Here is a 17,585-nt window from a genome sequence, read left to right as displayed (position 1 = left end):
ACACCCACAAAAGCAGACTCACCTACTGGCCAGCCTCCGGCCTCCACCCCGTACGACACAAAGCTCTCGGTGCCGGCCTCCAGCTGCAGCACGAAGACACGAGGGACAGCGGTGGGGTTGTCCCCGTCCCGAGAACCTGCCCGGAGACACCTGGAAGGAGCTCGGCTTCCTCAGGAGAAGCTTTGGGGTTCCTCATCTTTGCGCGGTCCGTGCCACGTGGAGGCCGATTTTGGGAAGCCGGGTGGTCGAGTGCTCGGAGAGCCAGCGAGGAGCGGCGGGGAGGGGGCTGGGAGAAGGAAGGTGGTGGTGGGCTATGTCACCACCCAGTCCCTGTGCAGGATGCTCCTGGGGGGCTTTGGTGGGGCTTTTTGGTGGGGCAACCTTGGTTTTTGGTGGGATGTCCTTGGTTTTGGTGGGGTGTCCTTAAGTTTTGGTGGGACACCCTTGGTTTTTGGTGGGGCATCCTTGATACTTCATGGGACACCCTTGGTTTTTGGTAGGGTGTCCTTGATTTTTGATGGGACATCCTTGGTTTTTGTTGGGACATCCTTGTATTTTTTGGTGGGACATCCTTGGTTTTGTTGGGATATCCTTGTTTTTTGTGGGACATCCTTAGTTTTTGGTGGGGTGTCCTTGGGTTGTGGTGGGACATCCTTGGTTTTTGGTGGGGCATCCTTAATTTTTGGTGGGACGTGCTTAGGTTTTGATGGGGCATCCTTAGTTTTTGGCAGGACATCCTCGAGTTTTGGTGGGATATCCCTGATTTTTGATGGACATCCTTATTTTTCAGTGGTGCATCCTTGGATTTTGGTGGGACATCCTTCCACGAGCCCCTTGGGGAAGAGCTTGGGGTGCCACCGAGCTACCTACCGAGCTGCTGCCTGATGGAGTGGTGCCACAGGAGGTTCAGCAGGTCTGGGTAGATGTCGGGGAGCTGCTTGAGCGCCAGCAGCTTCAGCATGCGTGAGGTGCAGCTCTTGAGCTCCAGGTCCCTCAGCAGCTTCTCCTCGGAGAGCGTGGTGGGACGCAGCTCCACCTTGTGCTCCTGCAGCACTTGGTCAACGGAGGCGCCGGGCAGCTTGGGGAAGAGCTTCTCCTTCACCACGTGGATGGGGATGAAGATGGCACCCGCCCGCACCACGTGGGGAAAGGGGCACTTGCGGGTGAACATGAAGGTCTCCAGCTGGGACAGCAGCTTGCTGAGCAGCACGGCCACGTCCCGGAAAGCCAGCCAGATCTCCTTGCCCCTGGGGAGCTTGGGGGGCTCGGGGAGCCTGGCACCGTTCTTGGGTTTGGGGGGGGACCTGGGCATCTCCGCCAGCGCCTCCTCCGGCTCCGTCCTCCTCAGCCACTCCTGCAGTAGCTCTGGGGAGGACCCGGCCACCGAGCAGGTGAGGACGTCGCAGAGGGCAGTGTGCAGGGTGGCAAAGCACGGGCTGCCCGAGCCCTGGCGGGCTGGGGCATCGCAGAGGGTGGGCAGGGGGGCTGCGTCCTCCCCCGGCGCAGGGGGGGCTTGGGGCACAAGCACGTCCGTCAGCGTCAGGCGGCGGTGGCAGGTCCCCTGCGGGGCCGAGGTGCTGGGCGGCGGGGAGCCGGGGGGGCTGCGAGGCACAGGGCTGAGCTGGGGGGCACGGGGCGGCCCCCAGGACCTGAGGATCTTGTATTTCTTGGACATGAAGGCGGCCGAGCTCTGGAAGTGGCTCCTGTCCCCAGAAACGGCCTCTGCCAGCTGGGGTGGCACTGGGGGCTTGGTGTCTTCCACCACCTCCTCCACCTTCCCCAGTGGCCCCTCTTTGTCCTCCCGGAGCTGTCCGGTGTCCGGGTGGATGTCCCCTGTTGTCACCAGGCTCTTCTTCAAGCTCAGGTCCAGCGCCACCTCACCGCCCTGGAGCCCCCCGTGGCTTTTGGCCGGCAGCTCTGGGGACACAGCCTTTGCCGTGGGCCCCTCTGGGGGCACTTTTTGGTCAGCACCCTCCCCTTCGCTGGACGTCACCGACACCTTGACGGCAATGGGGTCCCAAGTGCCGGCTGTGTTTTGGGGCGGGGTGTCCCCCCGGCTCTTCTCCTTGGGGACAGGGACATCGGCGGAGCCCTCGGGCCCCTCCAGGTACTCCCGGTAAGGCGCCAGGCTGAAGACGTTGTTGATCACCGGCATCGGCGGGGAGGCGGGGGACATCTCCCCGGACATCTCCCTGCTTTTGAGGTCCCTCAGCCTCTCCCGGGGACAGGTGGCCCCAGCGGGCTCCTGGGTTACATCCCCGACCCTACAAGCGTCCCCCGTGCCTGGGTGGTGCTGGGGCGGGATGGGGCTGCCTTTGGCCACCACGTCCAGCCCGTAGCCGGCGTCTCCCTTGGGGAACTTCCCCGCGAGTCCCTCGGGCATCTTCTGCGGGGTGCGGACAGGGTGGAAGGCGCTGCCGGGCCTCGCCACCGGCCTCCCTCCACAGGGCTCCACCGGCGCCGCTCGCCCAGCCCCGTGGTGCTCCGTGACACCGAATAAAGCCGCCTCCATGGGGCTGAAGGCGAAACCGGGGCTCGGCTGGAGGAACCCGGCGGGCAGCGGAGGCTCGGCAGCCCTCGGCAGCCCCGCTGCCTTCGGTGAGGGCAGCGCGCCAGGTCCAGCCGGCCTGGGCACGAAGCCATCCAAGGGGATGGGAAAGTAGCTCCTGGGGGTTTGGGGTTTGAGGTAAGCACCAGGAAAAGGGGCAGGCTCCCCACTGGCTGAAAAGCTGAGGGCTTTGTAGGAGGAGAGGGAGCCCGGAGGCTGCTCCACACGTGGAGGCTGTGGGTAGGGGGGCTGCGGGAAGGGGGGCTGCGGGTAGCACGCCGGGGGATGCTCCCGGTGCACCGGGCTGCCAGCAGGAGGACGGAGCTTGGGCCAGGAGTCCTGGATCCGGCCAGGGAGCTCGGGGGCCTTGGCCAGGTCGTGTGCGGCGGGGGGGGCTCGGTATTTCTCAAAGGCAGCGTAATAGGGGGAGAAGGCCACGGGGGAGGCCGGGGCCAGCGGCAGGAGGCTGGGCTCGGGGTGTGGACCCCTGCGGGGGGGCTCGCCGTGGGGGGACGCAGCCCCCGGTGCCCTCTGCAGGGTGCTGTCCGCCCCCCGGGAGCCCAGCGGGGTGAAGCACAGCGGGGCCGCGTACACCGGCTTGGGGACGGCCACCGGCTTCTTCAGCGGGAAGGGGTGGCCCTGGTGGCCGGGCCACTTGTCCCGCGCCATCAGCAGGTCCCACACCAGGGCATCCGCGCCCTGCTCAGCACCCAGCCTGCCTGGCGGGGGGCTGCGGGGCCGGTGGAGGAGGCAGTGCAGGAGCGGGCCCTCGGCGCGCGGGCAGGAGAAGTAGGAGCCCTTGTAGCTGAGGTGGTGTTCGGAGCCGGCCGTGGGCACGGGGCTGGGTTTGCAGAGCACGGGCGGGAAGCCCGGGCCGGGCTCGGCGTCCACCCGAGGCAGCTTGTTGAAGATGACGGCATCCAAAGGCTCCGGCTGACGTTTCGCGGCCATCTATACGTCGCAGCCGGCGTCGGGACTGGGACGTGGGGCGAGCGAGGTCAGCTGGCTTTCCTGCAGGGGCAGAGAGAGCACGGGTCACCCACGGCCACCTCGTCCTTCCCCTGAGTTACCGGGACCCCCGTGGGACCCCCGTGGTCTCTCCTGGGTCGGGGTGGGCCCTGCAGCAGCAGGCAGCGTGTGCCGGCAGGTGGAGCTGGCAGACCGTCGCAGCACCGCCTGGCCTTCCTCATCCTCACCCCAGCACCACCAGCACCCCCTGAGACACCTCCAGCATTCCCCCAAGGCCCTTCCAGCACCTCTCTGTGCCCCCCAGAGCACCGCTAGGCACCCCCCAGCACCTCCCGAGCCCGGCGAGCACCCCCACGCCACCCCACGCATCGCCGGCCTCGCTCGGCACCCCCCAAACCCCCCGGAGGGATGAACAACGATGGGGTCTGCTGCCCCTTCTCCACCCCCTGTTTATTTTCTCTTTCTGTGGGCAGAGTTAGCAGAGAAACAGAGAAGGAAACGGAGGAAGAGAGCGTGGAGATAAGATAAAAGCCTCGTCCACAAAAGGGGAAATGGCTCAGATAGCTGGGCGAGCTTGCTGGGGTAGATAAAGGGCGCCGAGCGCGGCGGTTTTGCTCTGCTACAAGGGTCTGTCCCCACTCTGCACGCGGCGGGGAGGAAACGCGTTTCCCCGCTGACATCCCTCGGTCACCACGGGACATTGGGGTGGGAGGTTTTGGGGAGGAGAAACACAAAAAGGCAGCAGGAAGCGGCTGGCTGCCCACGCACCCCACTGGGTGGACACGGAGCTGGAGGTGCCCCCTCCACACACAGCGACACGGCCGGCGGTCGGGACGGTGCTTGAGGGGGATGCCGGGCTCAGGAGGAAGCAGGAATTTCACAATTTATGGCATTCCCACGCTTCTTTTTCCCCTTTCCCTGAAGCATGCCCGTCTACAGACACCCATTGTGCAACCGACCCCATGTCAGGGGGACGCCCCCGCTCCCAGCTGGAGCACGGGACAATTCCCCCAGCACCGTCCCCAAAATCCAACCTCATCCGAGTGTTCAGGCAGGTAAAATGCCGTGCATTTAAGGGATATAAGCGCGGAGGCTTCTTTCTGCATCCCCCATGCGAGGCCCAGGAGCAGCCTCCCTTGGGGAGGACACAGGTAGCGCCAACGCAGCCTCAGGTCCTCTGGCACCGCTCTGGGGCTCTGCTGCCATGGCCACGTGCTCCATCCCCGTGTCCCCATGTCCCTCTGTCCCCTCTCGGGTGGCGGAGGTGACGCCTGGCAGTGCTGGCCGCTGGCAGAGGGGCTTCCTGTGAGCTTCCGTCCGGCTGCGATAGCGCTCTGCAGCCGCGGGACCTCGTGTCCCCGCCGAGGAGGAGGTCACCTTCCCGACGTCTCCGCCGGGTCCGGATGCGATCTGCGGCCAGGTGGCTCAGGGGAGCGGCCAGGAGGCCACGCACGCCTGCTCCCAGCGTGTCCCCAGCGAAGTCCGTGGCTCCCGAGTGTCCCCCAGGTGGATGGAACCCGCTGGGATTTGTCGCTGGCACCCAGATTTTGGGGATCCGGCTCCCAAGTGCGCGTGCACCTGCGGGCATGTGTGCGGCACAGCCCCGCTGCGGGGTCACCGCTCCCCAGAGCACCCGAGCGATGTTCCACGGGGCGGGGGGGGGGGGGGGGGGGGCCCCGGGCCCCACCCCCCCCCCCCCCCCCCCCCCCCCCCCCCCCCCCCCCCCCGCCGGAATTTGGAGAAAGCTGCAGCAGCAGCAGCCGCACACGGTGCAGCAACCACATGCTCTAAACCGGCCATAAATGGGTACAAACCCGAAACCGAAGCTGGAGCCCGGCACCGGCGCGCTCGACCCGCGGCAGGGCGCGGAAACCCTCTGCAAGAGGGGGCGCGGGGGGGGGGGCCGCTCCGGCCTATTTGTGCCTCGCTCCCCCCAAAAGCAGCCACCGAAGCGAAGCCCCGCGGCCGGCTGGAGGCCGGGCAGGCGGAGGCTGAGCCTCCCCGCACTCACCTCGCGGCGCTGCCTCCCCGGGAGCATCTTACGGCGCCGGGCCGGGGGGGTCGGCGGCGGGGGGGGGCCGGCGGCTGCTTCTGCCCCGCTCGGGCGGCTGCTTGCATTGTGCGGAGGAAGTGGGAGGAGGAGGGCGAGGAGGAGGAGGAGGAGGCTGGGTGCGCGCGTGGGCCGGCCGGAGGAGGGGATGAGGCCGGGACGGCCTTCCCCACACGTGCACTGAGCCCGTCGGGGCTCTGCCCCCCCCCCCCCCCCCCCCAGAGCCCCCCATTTGCACCCCCCCCATTGGGAGGGATGGGAGGAGGACGCCGAGCGAAGCTCAGCCTCGCGGCTGCCCGCCGGCCTCCTCTCGCAGCCCTCACCCGCAGCCTCCCTGCCCCAAACGGCCCCCGAGCGATGCCGAACCCCCAGGACCACCGAGACCCAGCGACACCGGTGCTGGGAGGGGAAGGGGGGCACCCAGAGCCCTTCGGCAAGGTGCTGGCAGAGGCTCAGCGGCCTCCCCCGGCCTCCAAACCTGGGGGGTTTGGGGCCTCAGTCCAGCAGCGGGTGCAGAACAGAGCCCGGCGACAAGTCTCAGTGATGGAGGACCTCGTGGAGCAAAGCCAGGTGCCCAAATCGTTGGGCTCCTCACCATTATTTCACCCTCACGGCTTGTTTAATTTACAGCAGCTCCGGGGAGGCAGCGGTGGAAGGGAGCCAAGTCTTAGGAAACCCTTAGCAGACCTTTTTATTTGGATTTATTGTCATAAAGAAATGGTTGGCATTATTTTTTCCCGTCTAGGGCAGGACAGCAGCTCACCTTCTTGGTGTGGCAGATAACCCTTTATACCTTTACGCCACTCTTCCTCCTCCTCTTCCTCACCAGTACCCTCCCCTTGGCATCGTGCAAGCCTCAAAACTCTTAAGAATTTAAGCAAACTTGCTCTGGACCAACTTATTTCAACACCTACCTGCTGAACTCTGAAATCTCCCCCAAATCTTCCGTTATCGCCCCCAGATTTCTTAGTTTTTGGTCTGCTAGGTCAATTGGTTTTACCCCGTAATTTCTGTAATACCATTTTCCTGCTAAAAAGACATGACAATGCTGGGACGTGTGGCAAGAGGCTCTCGGGGCAGCCTCCACTCATTTCCAGGGGGCATTTTGTTAAAAATGACTTATTCTAAAACACATTATTTTGCCATATAACTCCCCTCTCGACATACCTCAGGGTCTTACATCTTCCCTGCAGCATTTCTTATTATTACTATTTATTTATTTTTCTCTCCCCGTCCCCTAAGCAAATACCTACCTGCCTTGTGGTTTGGGTTGGTTTTTTTGGTTTTGTGTTTCTTGGTTTGCTTTTTTTTTTTTTTTTTTTTTTTTTTCTCTTTTTGCTGCAGATTTCCTTCTCTTCAGCTTCCTGTGTGATTCATCATTTCACGCGCAGCACCAACCGAAATTTGGGCTGCTGGTGCACCAGAGCAGCGTGCTTACAGTAGATGGGAACTTTAAATATATATATATTTGAATATATAGACTAGGACATGGGCAGTTTGGGGGAAGTGGTCTTTGGGGGCTGATGCTGAGCTCGGGTACTGCCGGTGATGCACGGCCATGGGGTGGGTGACAGGGGCTGAGCACCCATGGGTGCACCAGTGCCAGCCCTCCCCCCCCGAGCAGCCCGGGAGCAGATCTGCCTGCCCCAGCCCGATTTTGGCCGTGTGTGGTTTTCAAGTTGTCTCTTTGAGGCTTCTCAGCCCCGGCAGCGCCGGCGGCTATCTCCGGGTTCATCACTTGGGCAACTTTTATCTGCGGTTCGCTGCCTTCGGGCCCCGGCGGCGCTCAGGAAACGTGCCGGCTCCAGATTGGGCTCGTTTGTCCCAGCTGTGGCCAGGATGGGACCCCCAGGGACCGAGGAGCAGAGCTGCAAGCATGATGTCCCTTGGATGCCCCCAAAACAGCAGCATCGGGGCACAACTTGGCACCCAGGGGGACCAGCAGGGGCTGATCCCAATTTTTTCTGTCCCTACCGATGGGGACAGCCCAGTCAGCACCACAAGGAGGCTTTGCAGCTCCACAGCTACGCACACGGTGATCCTCCCTCCTAAAAAAACCCAAACCAACGTCCTCTATGGCTCTGCAGATGGGGCCTTCATTGCTCGGCATCGGGGGCGGCTTCTAACTGGAGCCTCCTGTACCAACACGCTCATAGGGTCTTGGTTCCTCAAGGGCCCAGGGAAATCTGGGGGTGATTTCTCCAGTTTCTGCCCCGCACCCAACTGAACCAACCCAAGGACGTCCCCATCCCTCCTGTCCCACCCCTCTGCTCCCACCCACGAGGTGGCTTTAACCCCATCCCAGGGCCTCCAGGCTTGTTAGCAGCTCTCACCCTGGAGACACCCCTGGAGGTAGCCGTGTCCTCCACAAAGCCCTAATTACGGAGCTAATTGGAGCCAGAGAGCTGTGCAGCTGCTCTTAATTCACACTTTGCCTGTTCCCCATGGAGCTGGGTCTTGCATCATGCAAGCGGGACGGAGAGAATCGGAGCTGCTGCCTCCCGAGGACACGAAGCCCTCAATGAACTCCTCAGGGCCCCATTATTTTGGGGCCAGGAGAGGTTCCCGAGGTCCCAGGAGCCCGGCGGAGCAGCTGGTGGTCGTTTTGGGGCACGGCTGGTGGTGGCCACCTCTGGATGAGGCACCACCGAGCTTCTCCCTTTACACTCCCACTACCCACGGTCGCCCCAGGAAGGCAGGAAGGATGAGACCCAGTAAGACCTCACCGTGGGTGCAGGTATCATTATCTCTGGGTAATTATCTGCAGGTAACAAGATATCCCCCTGGCAACAGCGGAGCGGGCATGAACCCCCGAGGGATGCCAAACATGACCGTGAGGAGCGCGATTTTGTCTCCACTATTTTTTTTTCCGTGGTGATGAGAAGTGTGGAGACCCGGATCCCATGTCCCCCTGCTCAGGTTTTCCTCCAAAATCTCACTGTGACACCGAGAGCCATCACCAGGGGTGGGGACCCCTCCGTCCGTGTGGGTCTGCTGCCCGCTGCGAGGGACAATGGGCTTGTAAGGGGCAAAGCGAGCGGTGGCTTGATTTCTCCGTGGGGTTCAGAGGACATGGGGCAGAATACGGCCCCTGGAGCAGCTCCTGGGGTTGAGCACGGCCACCCCAGGCCTGCCTGCCCTGTCTTCTCCTCCTTGCCCAGCTGCTCTTGCCTTTGTCCTTCCACTGCTCGTAACCTGTGAGATCAGAGAGTGCAGCCCCAGGGAACTGATGTGGCCAAAAATGCCAAAAGAAGGGGGAAAATAATAATAAATGGAGTTATTTCCAGCCATAGAGCTGCATCTGCCCCCAGGGTGGTCGTGTTTTGGCCAGCCGGTGCCCAGGGCTGGCCCTGTGCAAGGACTCAGGGGGTTCCCCAGGTGGGATGTCCCTGGGGGGCTGCACAAAGGAGCCGGGAGGAGATGTCAGGAGAGCTTCTTTGTCAGGAGCAGGACCTGCCCTGTCCAGGCTGGGGGCCCAGCCCGGGTCACCCCAGGCTTGCTCCTTGGTGGCTTTCCCTCCTGGGATTTTCTCTTCCCAGTGGCGTGGAGAATCTCCTCCTTTAGGTCGCTTTCAGCCTGCCGGCAGCCAGCTCAGTTCAACGGTCCCAGACCTGGCAAAAGGAGAGGCAGGGAGCAGCCACCCCCTATTTATCCTCCTGGGACTCGCTCCCACCCGCCCCCATTGTCTCTCTTCCAGTTTCTTCCCCCACTCTTTGCACAGAAGCCTTTCCCCCTCCTTGCATTACATTCCTCTGGGGATGGAGACCAAACCACCCAGGGCAATAAACAGATTGGCATGGGGTTAAAGGGCTTGGGGTCCCGGGCCGTGTACAGGGGATGAACCTGAAGCCGTTCCTCACCTTGGGACCCTGCCAAGCTGCCTTGGCCAAGTGTCTCCTTTTCTTCTTTCTTCCCTTCCAGGCTTTTTCCGTGCCTGGGTGTGTTTCCACACCGCCAAGCCGGATGGAAAAATACTGCTCTGCCCTGGCAGGGCCAAGGCAAGGCAGAGTTCCCTGCTGGAAAACCCCCTCGGGTCCCACCCCGGCGCTGTGTGGTCACCGCACCCTTTGGGGCCGAGCCTGGTGGCACTCACGGCTGTCCCCGAGACGCGGGGACACGCCACGGCCTCGGCTTTGAGCCATCTTCTGGCCCCGCAGCCCGGGGAAATGGGGCAGGGCGGAAAGCCCCAACCCCATGGCCCTGCACCCCCATGCATGGGGCAGCACGGAGGGACCCCTCAAAGCTCTTTGTGGTGGAAGATGCGCCTCAACCCCAAAAGCCAAGGCAGGAAAAGCCTCTCTCTGAGCACGGGGCACTCTTTGGTCATGCAAAGCCAACTGGAGCGTCTCCCACGGGACGCGAGCTCCCGGGACCCAGGAGCTGGCATTTCCAGCCAGAAAGGGCAAGCCCAGGTGTCTGATGCCCGTAAAAAGAGCACATCTGCTTGGCAGGCACAGAAAACCCATCCGTCACCTCCAAATCTCCTTCTGCCCACGCAGCAATTTCCAGTGCCGGGAAGGAAAAAAAATAACAATAAAAGAAAGAAATGAGCGAAGTTCTTGGTTGTGCTCAACACGATGATTTGGATTCGGGCCCGACATTTGGGCTGTGGGACCTCCTCCGGCACAATGCTTTGGGGTCCGAGCTCTTCTCCCCCATTCCCCTGTCCCTGCCGTGGTGGCTTTGGGTCTCGCCTGCCAGTTTTCTCCACCGGGAAACCCAATGGAAGGATATCTAGAAAGTTGTTGGTGGTGGGATCCCCTAGACATGGCCACGCTGCTTCCTACCCCTTTGGGGGGATCTTTTCCCCTTTTGGGGGATCTCAGCTTTCGGGGAGTGCTTTTTTTTCTCTCTTTTTTTTTTTTTAATGCTGTGGTTGGTGATTATGGAAAGGGAATGGGTTCCCCGTGGGGAGGTTCACCCACCCACATCCCACCTCGTAGGCGAGCGCCCAGCAAACAGCAAAGCCTGCGGGGGCTCCATCCCTGGCAGCCCTGGGCTGAAACTGCTGGGGCACGCCAGCAACACGGCTCCCAAGCGTGCCTTTGACGTAAAAACCAGGTGAAAAGCCTTGGAGAGATAAGGCAGAAGCCACTGAGGAGAAAACAGGGCTCCCACGGGGCACCACGCTGCCAACTGGGGCAGGGTCGGCCACGGAGCAGATGCTAGCAGAAGCTGAGCACGCACCTACGTGGATGCAGGCTCAGGGCCGGGTGGAAAAATCAATAGGGCTACGGGGGAGGAAGGAACAAAAATAAGAGAAAAAAGAAACAAAAACACTAAAACCTTGCTTTTGGAGGCAGGCGCCAGGAGATGGAAGGAGCCCGGTGCGCATCGGGCCCAGGGATGTGCAAGCCTCAAGAGACACGTCCTGCCGCCTAACGAGGCTGCCTAATTTGCATTTTTGTTTTTTTATTCCATGGAGGGGGGCAGCCCAAACCCACGAACTTTGTCCCCGAGCAGGTAATTAATGGGCCGGGCTCAGCTTGCTCCACTTTGGGAAGCCCGGCGCAAGGCGCGGCGGGCCCCGGGTTTTCCAGACCTCTCACCAGCGGCTGCTGCCATGGGTAAATCCCGGCCCCGGGCACCCTGGCGGCACAAAAAGCAGCTCCTCACCCATCTCCGGCAGCTCTCCAGGAGGTGATTCCCACCCTGGGTGCCCCCGTGATGATGATGGTGGTGATGAAGGCTGACGGTGGCCGTGCCACCTCCGGTTCCCCCCAAGGTGGCCAAATCCAGCCCCAGCCCCGACCAACCCCGTCCCATGGCTGAAGTTGAGCCCACGGCACAAAGCAAGAGATTTCAATTGTTTTGTTTTGCCTCGACACAAAACTCCACCGTGCTGAGCCAGGAAGCTTCCTGGTGTATATTTTTTCCCCCAACAGCCTGCAGCAAGAGGGGAAAATTCCCCAGAGCCTTCATCCCTCATCGTACCCGAGGGCGGCAGCGTCTCGGAGGCTTCCCGGTCGGCCGGTCCGACCTCCTGCGCGCTCCAGGCATCTCCTGTGCCTTCCTCAAGCAGGTCAACGGGTGGCCTGGGGCTGGCACGGAGATGCCACACGCGATGCTCGCTGTCATCTGGCCACGGGGACCAAAGCTTGGTGGCACCAAGCATGGGATGCTCGCAGGGTGGCGCCTGGCCTTCGGCATGGCGCAGTGCCCATCGTCTTCCTCCCCCTGCAAATAAAATACCAAGCGTGGGCACCTGAGGAGCTTCGCCTCCAAGCCAGGAGGGGGAAAAAGGGAGGGTAAGGCAAGGATCTGCTCCCAGGCATGGCTCTGGCTGTTGTTGTCTGAAGGGGGGAAGAGGAGAAGGGAGACCCGCGGGTCAGCGAGGCGGGCAGGGCAGGCGGCTCTCCTGCCCCCAGTTAAGCAACCCGCCCCCGTCCCCAGCTGTTTGCAGAGAGAAAAGGTTGAGAAATTGATCGGTTGCGCAAAGCGGGCGTTAACATGTCTGCAGCCCCAAAAACAACAGAAAGAAGCCCACGTTCCTGCAGCGACACCCATCAGCTCCTCCCAAAATCCCCACTGATGTCAGCTCCGGAGGACCAGGAGCATCCCTGCCCTCCTCCCCTCCGGGCAGGGGTGCTGAGCCCGGGCAAGGATCCCTCGGCTCCCAGCCATGCTGAAGGAAAAGGACTATAAGAACACGAGGGCGTTTTGCACCGCTCCCCGTGAGGATGCTCAGGAGAGGGGTGTCCCAAAGCCCAGGGTTTGGGGTCTCCATCACCACCACCTCTGTGGCAGGAGCCGAAATCCAGCCCCAGCACGTCCCAGCTTCGCAGGAGCCGAGCGAGCCAGCAAAGCAAACACTGGCAGAGAGCTCCCGAGCCGTGTAAACAAACAACCAATTAAAAGATGAAATAAATCCCCCGGGTACGTAACCTTTCTATTTAAGCACCGGCCAGGGCTGGAGGAGTTCCAGCACATCCGACCCGGCGCCATCTGTGATCTCCCTGCCCGGCCCCGCGAGCCCGGGGCTCCTCTGGGATGAAAGCGGTCGGCTTTCAGGGAGCGGCCTCACCTTTCCTGGCATTTCTCCCCCCCCTTCCCCGTTACACCTTTTTTTTTTTTTTGGTTTAATTCAGAGGGAAGCCCTCAGCCCCCAGAGGGGCAGCAGGGATGCTTTTAAAGGCGAGGCCAAAGCGAGGGAGGGGAAGCAGCAGGGAGCCGGAGCTAAAAGCCCCGCACCTGCGGGATTTCACCTGGGCACAGCACCGGGCCCGGCCACCCCTGGGCAGGCACAGGGGGCAAAAAGCGAGGCTGAAGGCAGGAGGAGGCGCTGGGACAGGGAAGTGAAAGAGGCAGAGAGAGCGCTGCCACCCTTCCCAGCGCCGCCTGCAGTAATCACAGCCGCTCTCACTTCTCCCTCGCTGCCCCGATGGTTCCTCCGCAGGCGGGTTTTGGTTCCTCTCCGCTCCCCCGCCACCTTCCCTGTTTCGAGGCCGAGCCTTCAAACCGCTTCAGCTTTTATTTCCAGTTTCTAAACCGCAGGGATGCCGCCGGTTCCCATGGCCCGTGATGCTCCCCGCCCGGCCCCGGCACCCCCGGCCCCTCCGGGGAGCTGGGACGGAGGCGACGCAGATCGGAGGGGTGCGCTGGGGGCAGGGTGGGGGTGCTTTGGGGGAAGGATGGGGTGCTATGGGGTCAGGAGGGGGATGCTCTGGGGGAAGGATGCTTCTTCAAGGAGGACAGAGCTGGGGGATGTTAATGAGTTGCTGAGTTATGGAGACAAGCACTTCACCTCCCCACCTCCATCCTCCCTCCAGACCCAGGGCAAGGATGGGAGCAACTCCCTGCAGCCCTGTGCCCGCAGCCCCCCGCACACGACATCAGTAAGCCCAATCACTTTATTTCATTTTATTTTGCTTTTAAGAATCACCGCCACACAACTGGCATCGGAACGAAGCGTGGGCTCTGTTCTGCTTTTGTTAATTTTAGTGCCGACGCATGCAAATGACGGCAGAGTCAATATTGACTTTCCACTGAAGCAAGCACCCGGGTTCATTGACTGCAGGGCTGAGGGCGCTCCAGCAGCTGCACGGGGCTGGTGCTCACAGCCCGCAGAGCGCCGCAGGAGCCTGGCCACCGAGTGCCACCCGTGCAGAAAGGCTGCTGCTTGCAGCGCCGCGCACGCAGGGCGCAGGGACCCCGGAGCTCGGTCACAGCGGGGAAAATCCCAGCCCGAAGGTGGCTTCCCCGGAGGGATAGGAGCCCCGGGTGGGAAGCCCCTGAGCATGGCTGGCAGGGAAGGGCAAGAGAAGGGGCTTCCCGGGGCTGCTGGGGGACACAGCGAGCCCCCGGCTTCGTCTGCTGCCATCTCCGCTTTCAGAGCAAGAGCCAGCAGCCAAAACCTCGCTGCCTTTATAAAGGGGCCGCACTTGCCAAGGGCCGGGTCACGGGGCAGGCGCAGCGGGGTCACTGCTCGCAAGAGCAGCAGGCGGGGGCCAGGGCTTTCCCTGCTGCCCCCACCTCGGCTTGGCCCTAAGGGCTCCTGGCCAGCACCCACAGGAGCTCTGCGTCCCCAGCCATGTGTCCGCAGGGCACATGGCACCCCTCGGCACGGCCAGGCCTGGCCAGGGCACGGGCACTGTGCTGCCCTCGGTGCAAAGGCTCGCAGCCATCAGGAGCTGGGGATGCCCCCAGGTCCCTGCTGGGGGTGCAGGGGGCCTTTACCAGCAGCCCCCTGACCTGGGGGCTCTGCCAGCCGCAGACCATGTTCTGTCCCGGCCGCATTCCTCGGCGTTGACGTGGTTTTCTTTCTTCCCCCAACCTTATCGTGCTCAAGTTTGTGAGTTGTGTTTCTCCAGAGCTGCAGAGCAGCCCGGGGAGCTGTGCAAACCGAGCTGACTGCATGCCTGGGGGCTGCTGCTGCTCCTCGGCAGCTCTACGGCTTCCTGCAGGTTTTCTGCTGGCTGAGCAGAGGTCACCCAGCCCAAACCCTCTGCAGGGCCTGAAAGAAATGGAGCATTTCCCTAAAACGAGCATGTCAAATCATCAGTTAGTACTAAAGCATTTGGAAGTGATACAAAACAACATCCCACTGATGAAAGGGAAAACCAGGGTGAGACCAGGCAGGGAGCAGACTGCCTGCTCTCAGTATTTCTCCGTCCCCTCCACACAGCTCCGAGCACCTTCTGCCCTCGCTAAGGACCCCAGAGTACCTGCAGGGCAGGGCAGGACCTCTGCGGCTGGCCCGTGTGCACTCCAGCCCCTGCACGACTCCAGACAAGCACAGAAACACTGAGCAGCACGGCCCTGGGGAATTCGAGCTTCTAATTAAGCTCAATTATTCCTGGAAACAATTTTTTTTTCAGCTCTCCGCTGAGGCAGCTGGCCAGGGCAAGAACGCTGCACCTGCAGGTTTTAATTGTGAGGCTGTCATCACTGGAGCAGGGCTATCGGCGCGCCTGGTGCCAAGGAGTCTGCCCGGCCTCGCGTCCCTATCGCGGCACACGGGCGGCTTTCTCATCTCTCCCCACCTGAGAGGCCAAAACGCTGCTGGGGGCAGAAAGCAAAGCCACCGGGGCGTAGGAAAAAGGCTGGAGGAGGCAGGAGAACATCACCCCTGCGGCTAGACCTGTAGCAGCAAGGGTAAGCGCCTCGAGGCAGAACAAAGCAGTCGATGCGAGCTACCAGGTGCGCCCGCGCACAGCGGGACTCGTGCCCTCCGGTCCCTCTGTCTGGGGCAGGACCGCGCTGCTCCCATCCACCCGGGTGCACCGACCCGAAGCAAGGCGTGCTCCGAAAGGCAGCCTGCCTGCTGCTCGGGGCCAAACCATCAGCACAGTGGAGACAGGCAGCCCTCAGGGCTTTGGCTCCCCGTCCCCGGGGCGCCGCATCCCTTTCCAGGTCCCAAATGTCCTCCCCTGCCCCAGCCCCGCTGCGGTCGGCGCTGAGCTCTGCCGGAAAGCACAGGGCTTCCTGCCACACCGCGCTTTCGAAGACACGAGCTCGCCGCGGCCCCGCTCGCTGCAGGCGGCGTCAAACCTGGAGCCGGGAGGCTGCATGGCGCGGGGAGGCGGTGAGGGACTTGAAGCAGAGGGAGCTCAGACCTGTGAAAGGAATGAAGAAACACGGGCTTTTCAGCTAGATAGCCTTTTAATCGTTATTATTATTGTTGTTTTTAAGCAATCTGCCTGATGGTTCATGTTCCTCTGCTCTGCTGAAGGCTCCCAGGACAGAGGTTTGGGCTGCTGTTAACCCACCTCCCAGCCCAAGCGACAGGGGAGGTGCCCGAAGCGCCGTGCCTGGAGCCAGGCTATCTGGACGCAAAGCAGCACCACTTTGCTCTTTCTGCTGCTTTTGCAGGGAGGAAGAACTCCCAAGCCAGCCTTTTTTGCCCCGAGGCTGCTGGCACATACCTTGCCATGGGTGGGGACGGCGGCTTCATCATGGATGGAAGCAGCATTGCTTCAGCCCTCCGCCTCCAAAGAGGAACTTAACTGTTTCTGATGTTTGCCCCGAAGGAGAGGCGGTTTCGCAGCCCTTATCCCTCCCTGCAATGCTATCACGACCTGCCTCCGACCAGAAGTAACAGCAGTTCCGCAGAGGATCACACAGTGGTGAAATTGCAGCTGTTTCTGCAGCCAGAGGAGACACCCTGGGCACGGTGTCTCTCTGTGCATTTTTCAGGCAGCCGCCCTGAAGCCTTCCCTCATCCCCTCAGGCTCCGCTTAGACACCCAGTTCCACCGCTGCTCTATACATTTGCAGGAGAAAGAAATAACTCTTTACATTCAAGGCTCTCCAATTTCTTTGCAAGCCACGATTTAAGCCTCTCCACGAGCCCCAGTGGCAACGCCGTCCTCTTATCAGCTTCTTTCTCCTCTGCAGATCCACAGCCGGTGGGTGCTATGACCACAAGCCCCGGATCTGCGCGCTACCAGGTGAGCCAGCACAAACGCTGGGTCTAAGAAGGGCACGTTATGTTATCCCATTTGCGCTGAACTACCAGCGCTCACGCTCCGCAGCGTGCTCTTTATACTTTATTGCATATTTTTTATAGGGGGAGAAGGCGGGCGATGCCCAGAGCAGCTCGAGGCAGCAAAACAGCCCCGTAACAGATGAGCGCTCGTACCAAGGACGCGGTGTTTTGACGCGGTGTGAGGAACGCTGGGGGTTGGCTGTGTTGCCAAATCACAGACGAGGAGGGAGGATAAGCAACCCTAACTCTGCAAGACATCCGTGGCAGAGCCAGAGGAGAGCCCGCAGCGTCCAGCGCCAGTTGCAACCACCAGAACACGTTGCTTTGTGAGGAGGAAGAGACCTCATGGAAATCAAGAGGCGTCTCTTCCACCCCCTTCAAGAAGCTCAAAGTAAAAACCTGCACTGCGTTGGCAGCTTTTGCCATCCTGACATGAGCAAACCACCACAGACATCGCCCGTGCAGGCTGGCACAACCACTGGGAGGCAAAAGCTGGGAACCGTGGCACTGCCGCGGCCCTTCTCGTGAGCCAGCAGCTCTGCTCACACCAGGCTCCTTCCGCCTTTATTCCTAGAAGCTCCGAGACCCCGGCTCCTGGTCAGTGGAAGAGACAAAACGGGAAAGTTCAGCGGTTTTTATTTGTGCGGAATAGATAAGGAGAGCAAACAGACCCCGATAACCTCTTCCCTCGTGCGCAGCAGTTTGAAGGTTGCCCCCACAGGCAGGATGCACATTCTGTACCGAAGGCCTTAAATTTGGCTGGGCCTAGTTAAAAATAAACTCTGGCTCAGCAGTACCGAGCTGCGGCGACGTGTTCACCGGCCCGCTTCCCCCCCAGGGGCAGGACCACGTTTCTGAGGACAGGCTGCACTGGGGGAGCCCTGGCTGCTCGGGCCCGCAGGGTCACAGGATTTCCCAATTTCTCCACGCCAGCCCGTTAATGTTCAAGCCGGGGAGCACTGAGAGAGGTAAGGCGTGACTCCACGCCCGTGGGAAACACCCCCCGGCTTCCCGCAGGGGCCGCTTCCTGCCTGTCTGATTTCTGCATCCCGAGCTGGTCAGCACATACAAAAGGCAAAGGCTAATTTGAGG

At 61.6% G+C, this 17,585-nt stretch overlaps 1 protein-coding gene across 1 annotated transcript; it reads right to left on the bottom strand.

The window, feature by feature from the left end:
- Positions 1-18: 18 nt before the first annotated feature.
- Positions 19-5,683, bottom strand: C10H15orf39 (chromosome 10 C15orf39 homolog). Its single transcript, XM_035336175.1, is given in 4 exon segments — positions 19-108; positions 111-136; positions 871-3,559; positions 5,529-5,683. Coding segments are annotated over 3 exon segments (2,745 nt in total). The 5' UTR covers positions 3,500-3,559; positions 5,529-5,683.
- Positions 5,684-17,585: the final 11,902 nt, after the last annotated feature.

This window comes from Oxyura jamaicensis, chromosome 10 (genome assembly GCF_011077185.1).
Source record: "Oxyura jamaicensis isolate SHBP4307 breed ruddy duck chromosome 10, BPBGC_Ojam_1.0, whole genome shotgun sequence".
Classification (NCBI taxonomy): domain Eukaryota; kingdom Metazoa; phylum Chordata; class Aves; order Anseriformes; family Anatidae; genus Oxyura; species Oxyura jamaicensis.
The sequence above is the reverse complement of the archived record's forward strand: the minus strand, read 5'-3'. Positions and strand labels throughout refer to the sequence as shown.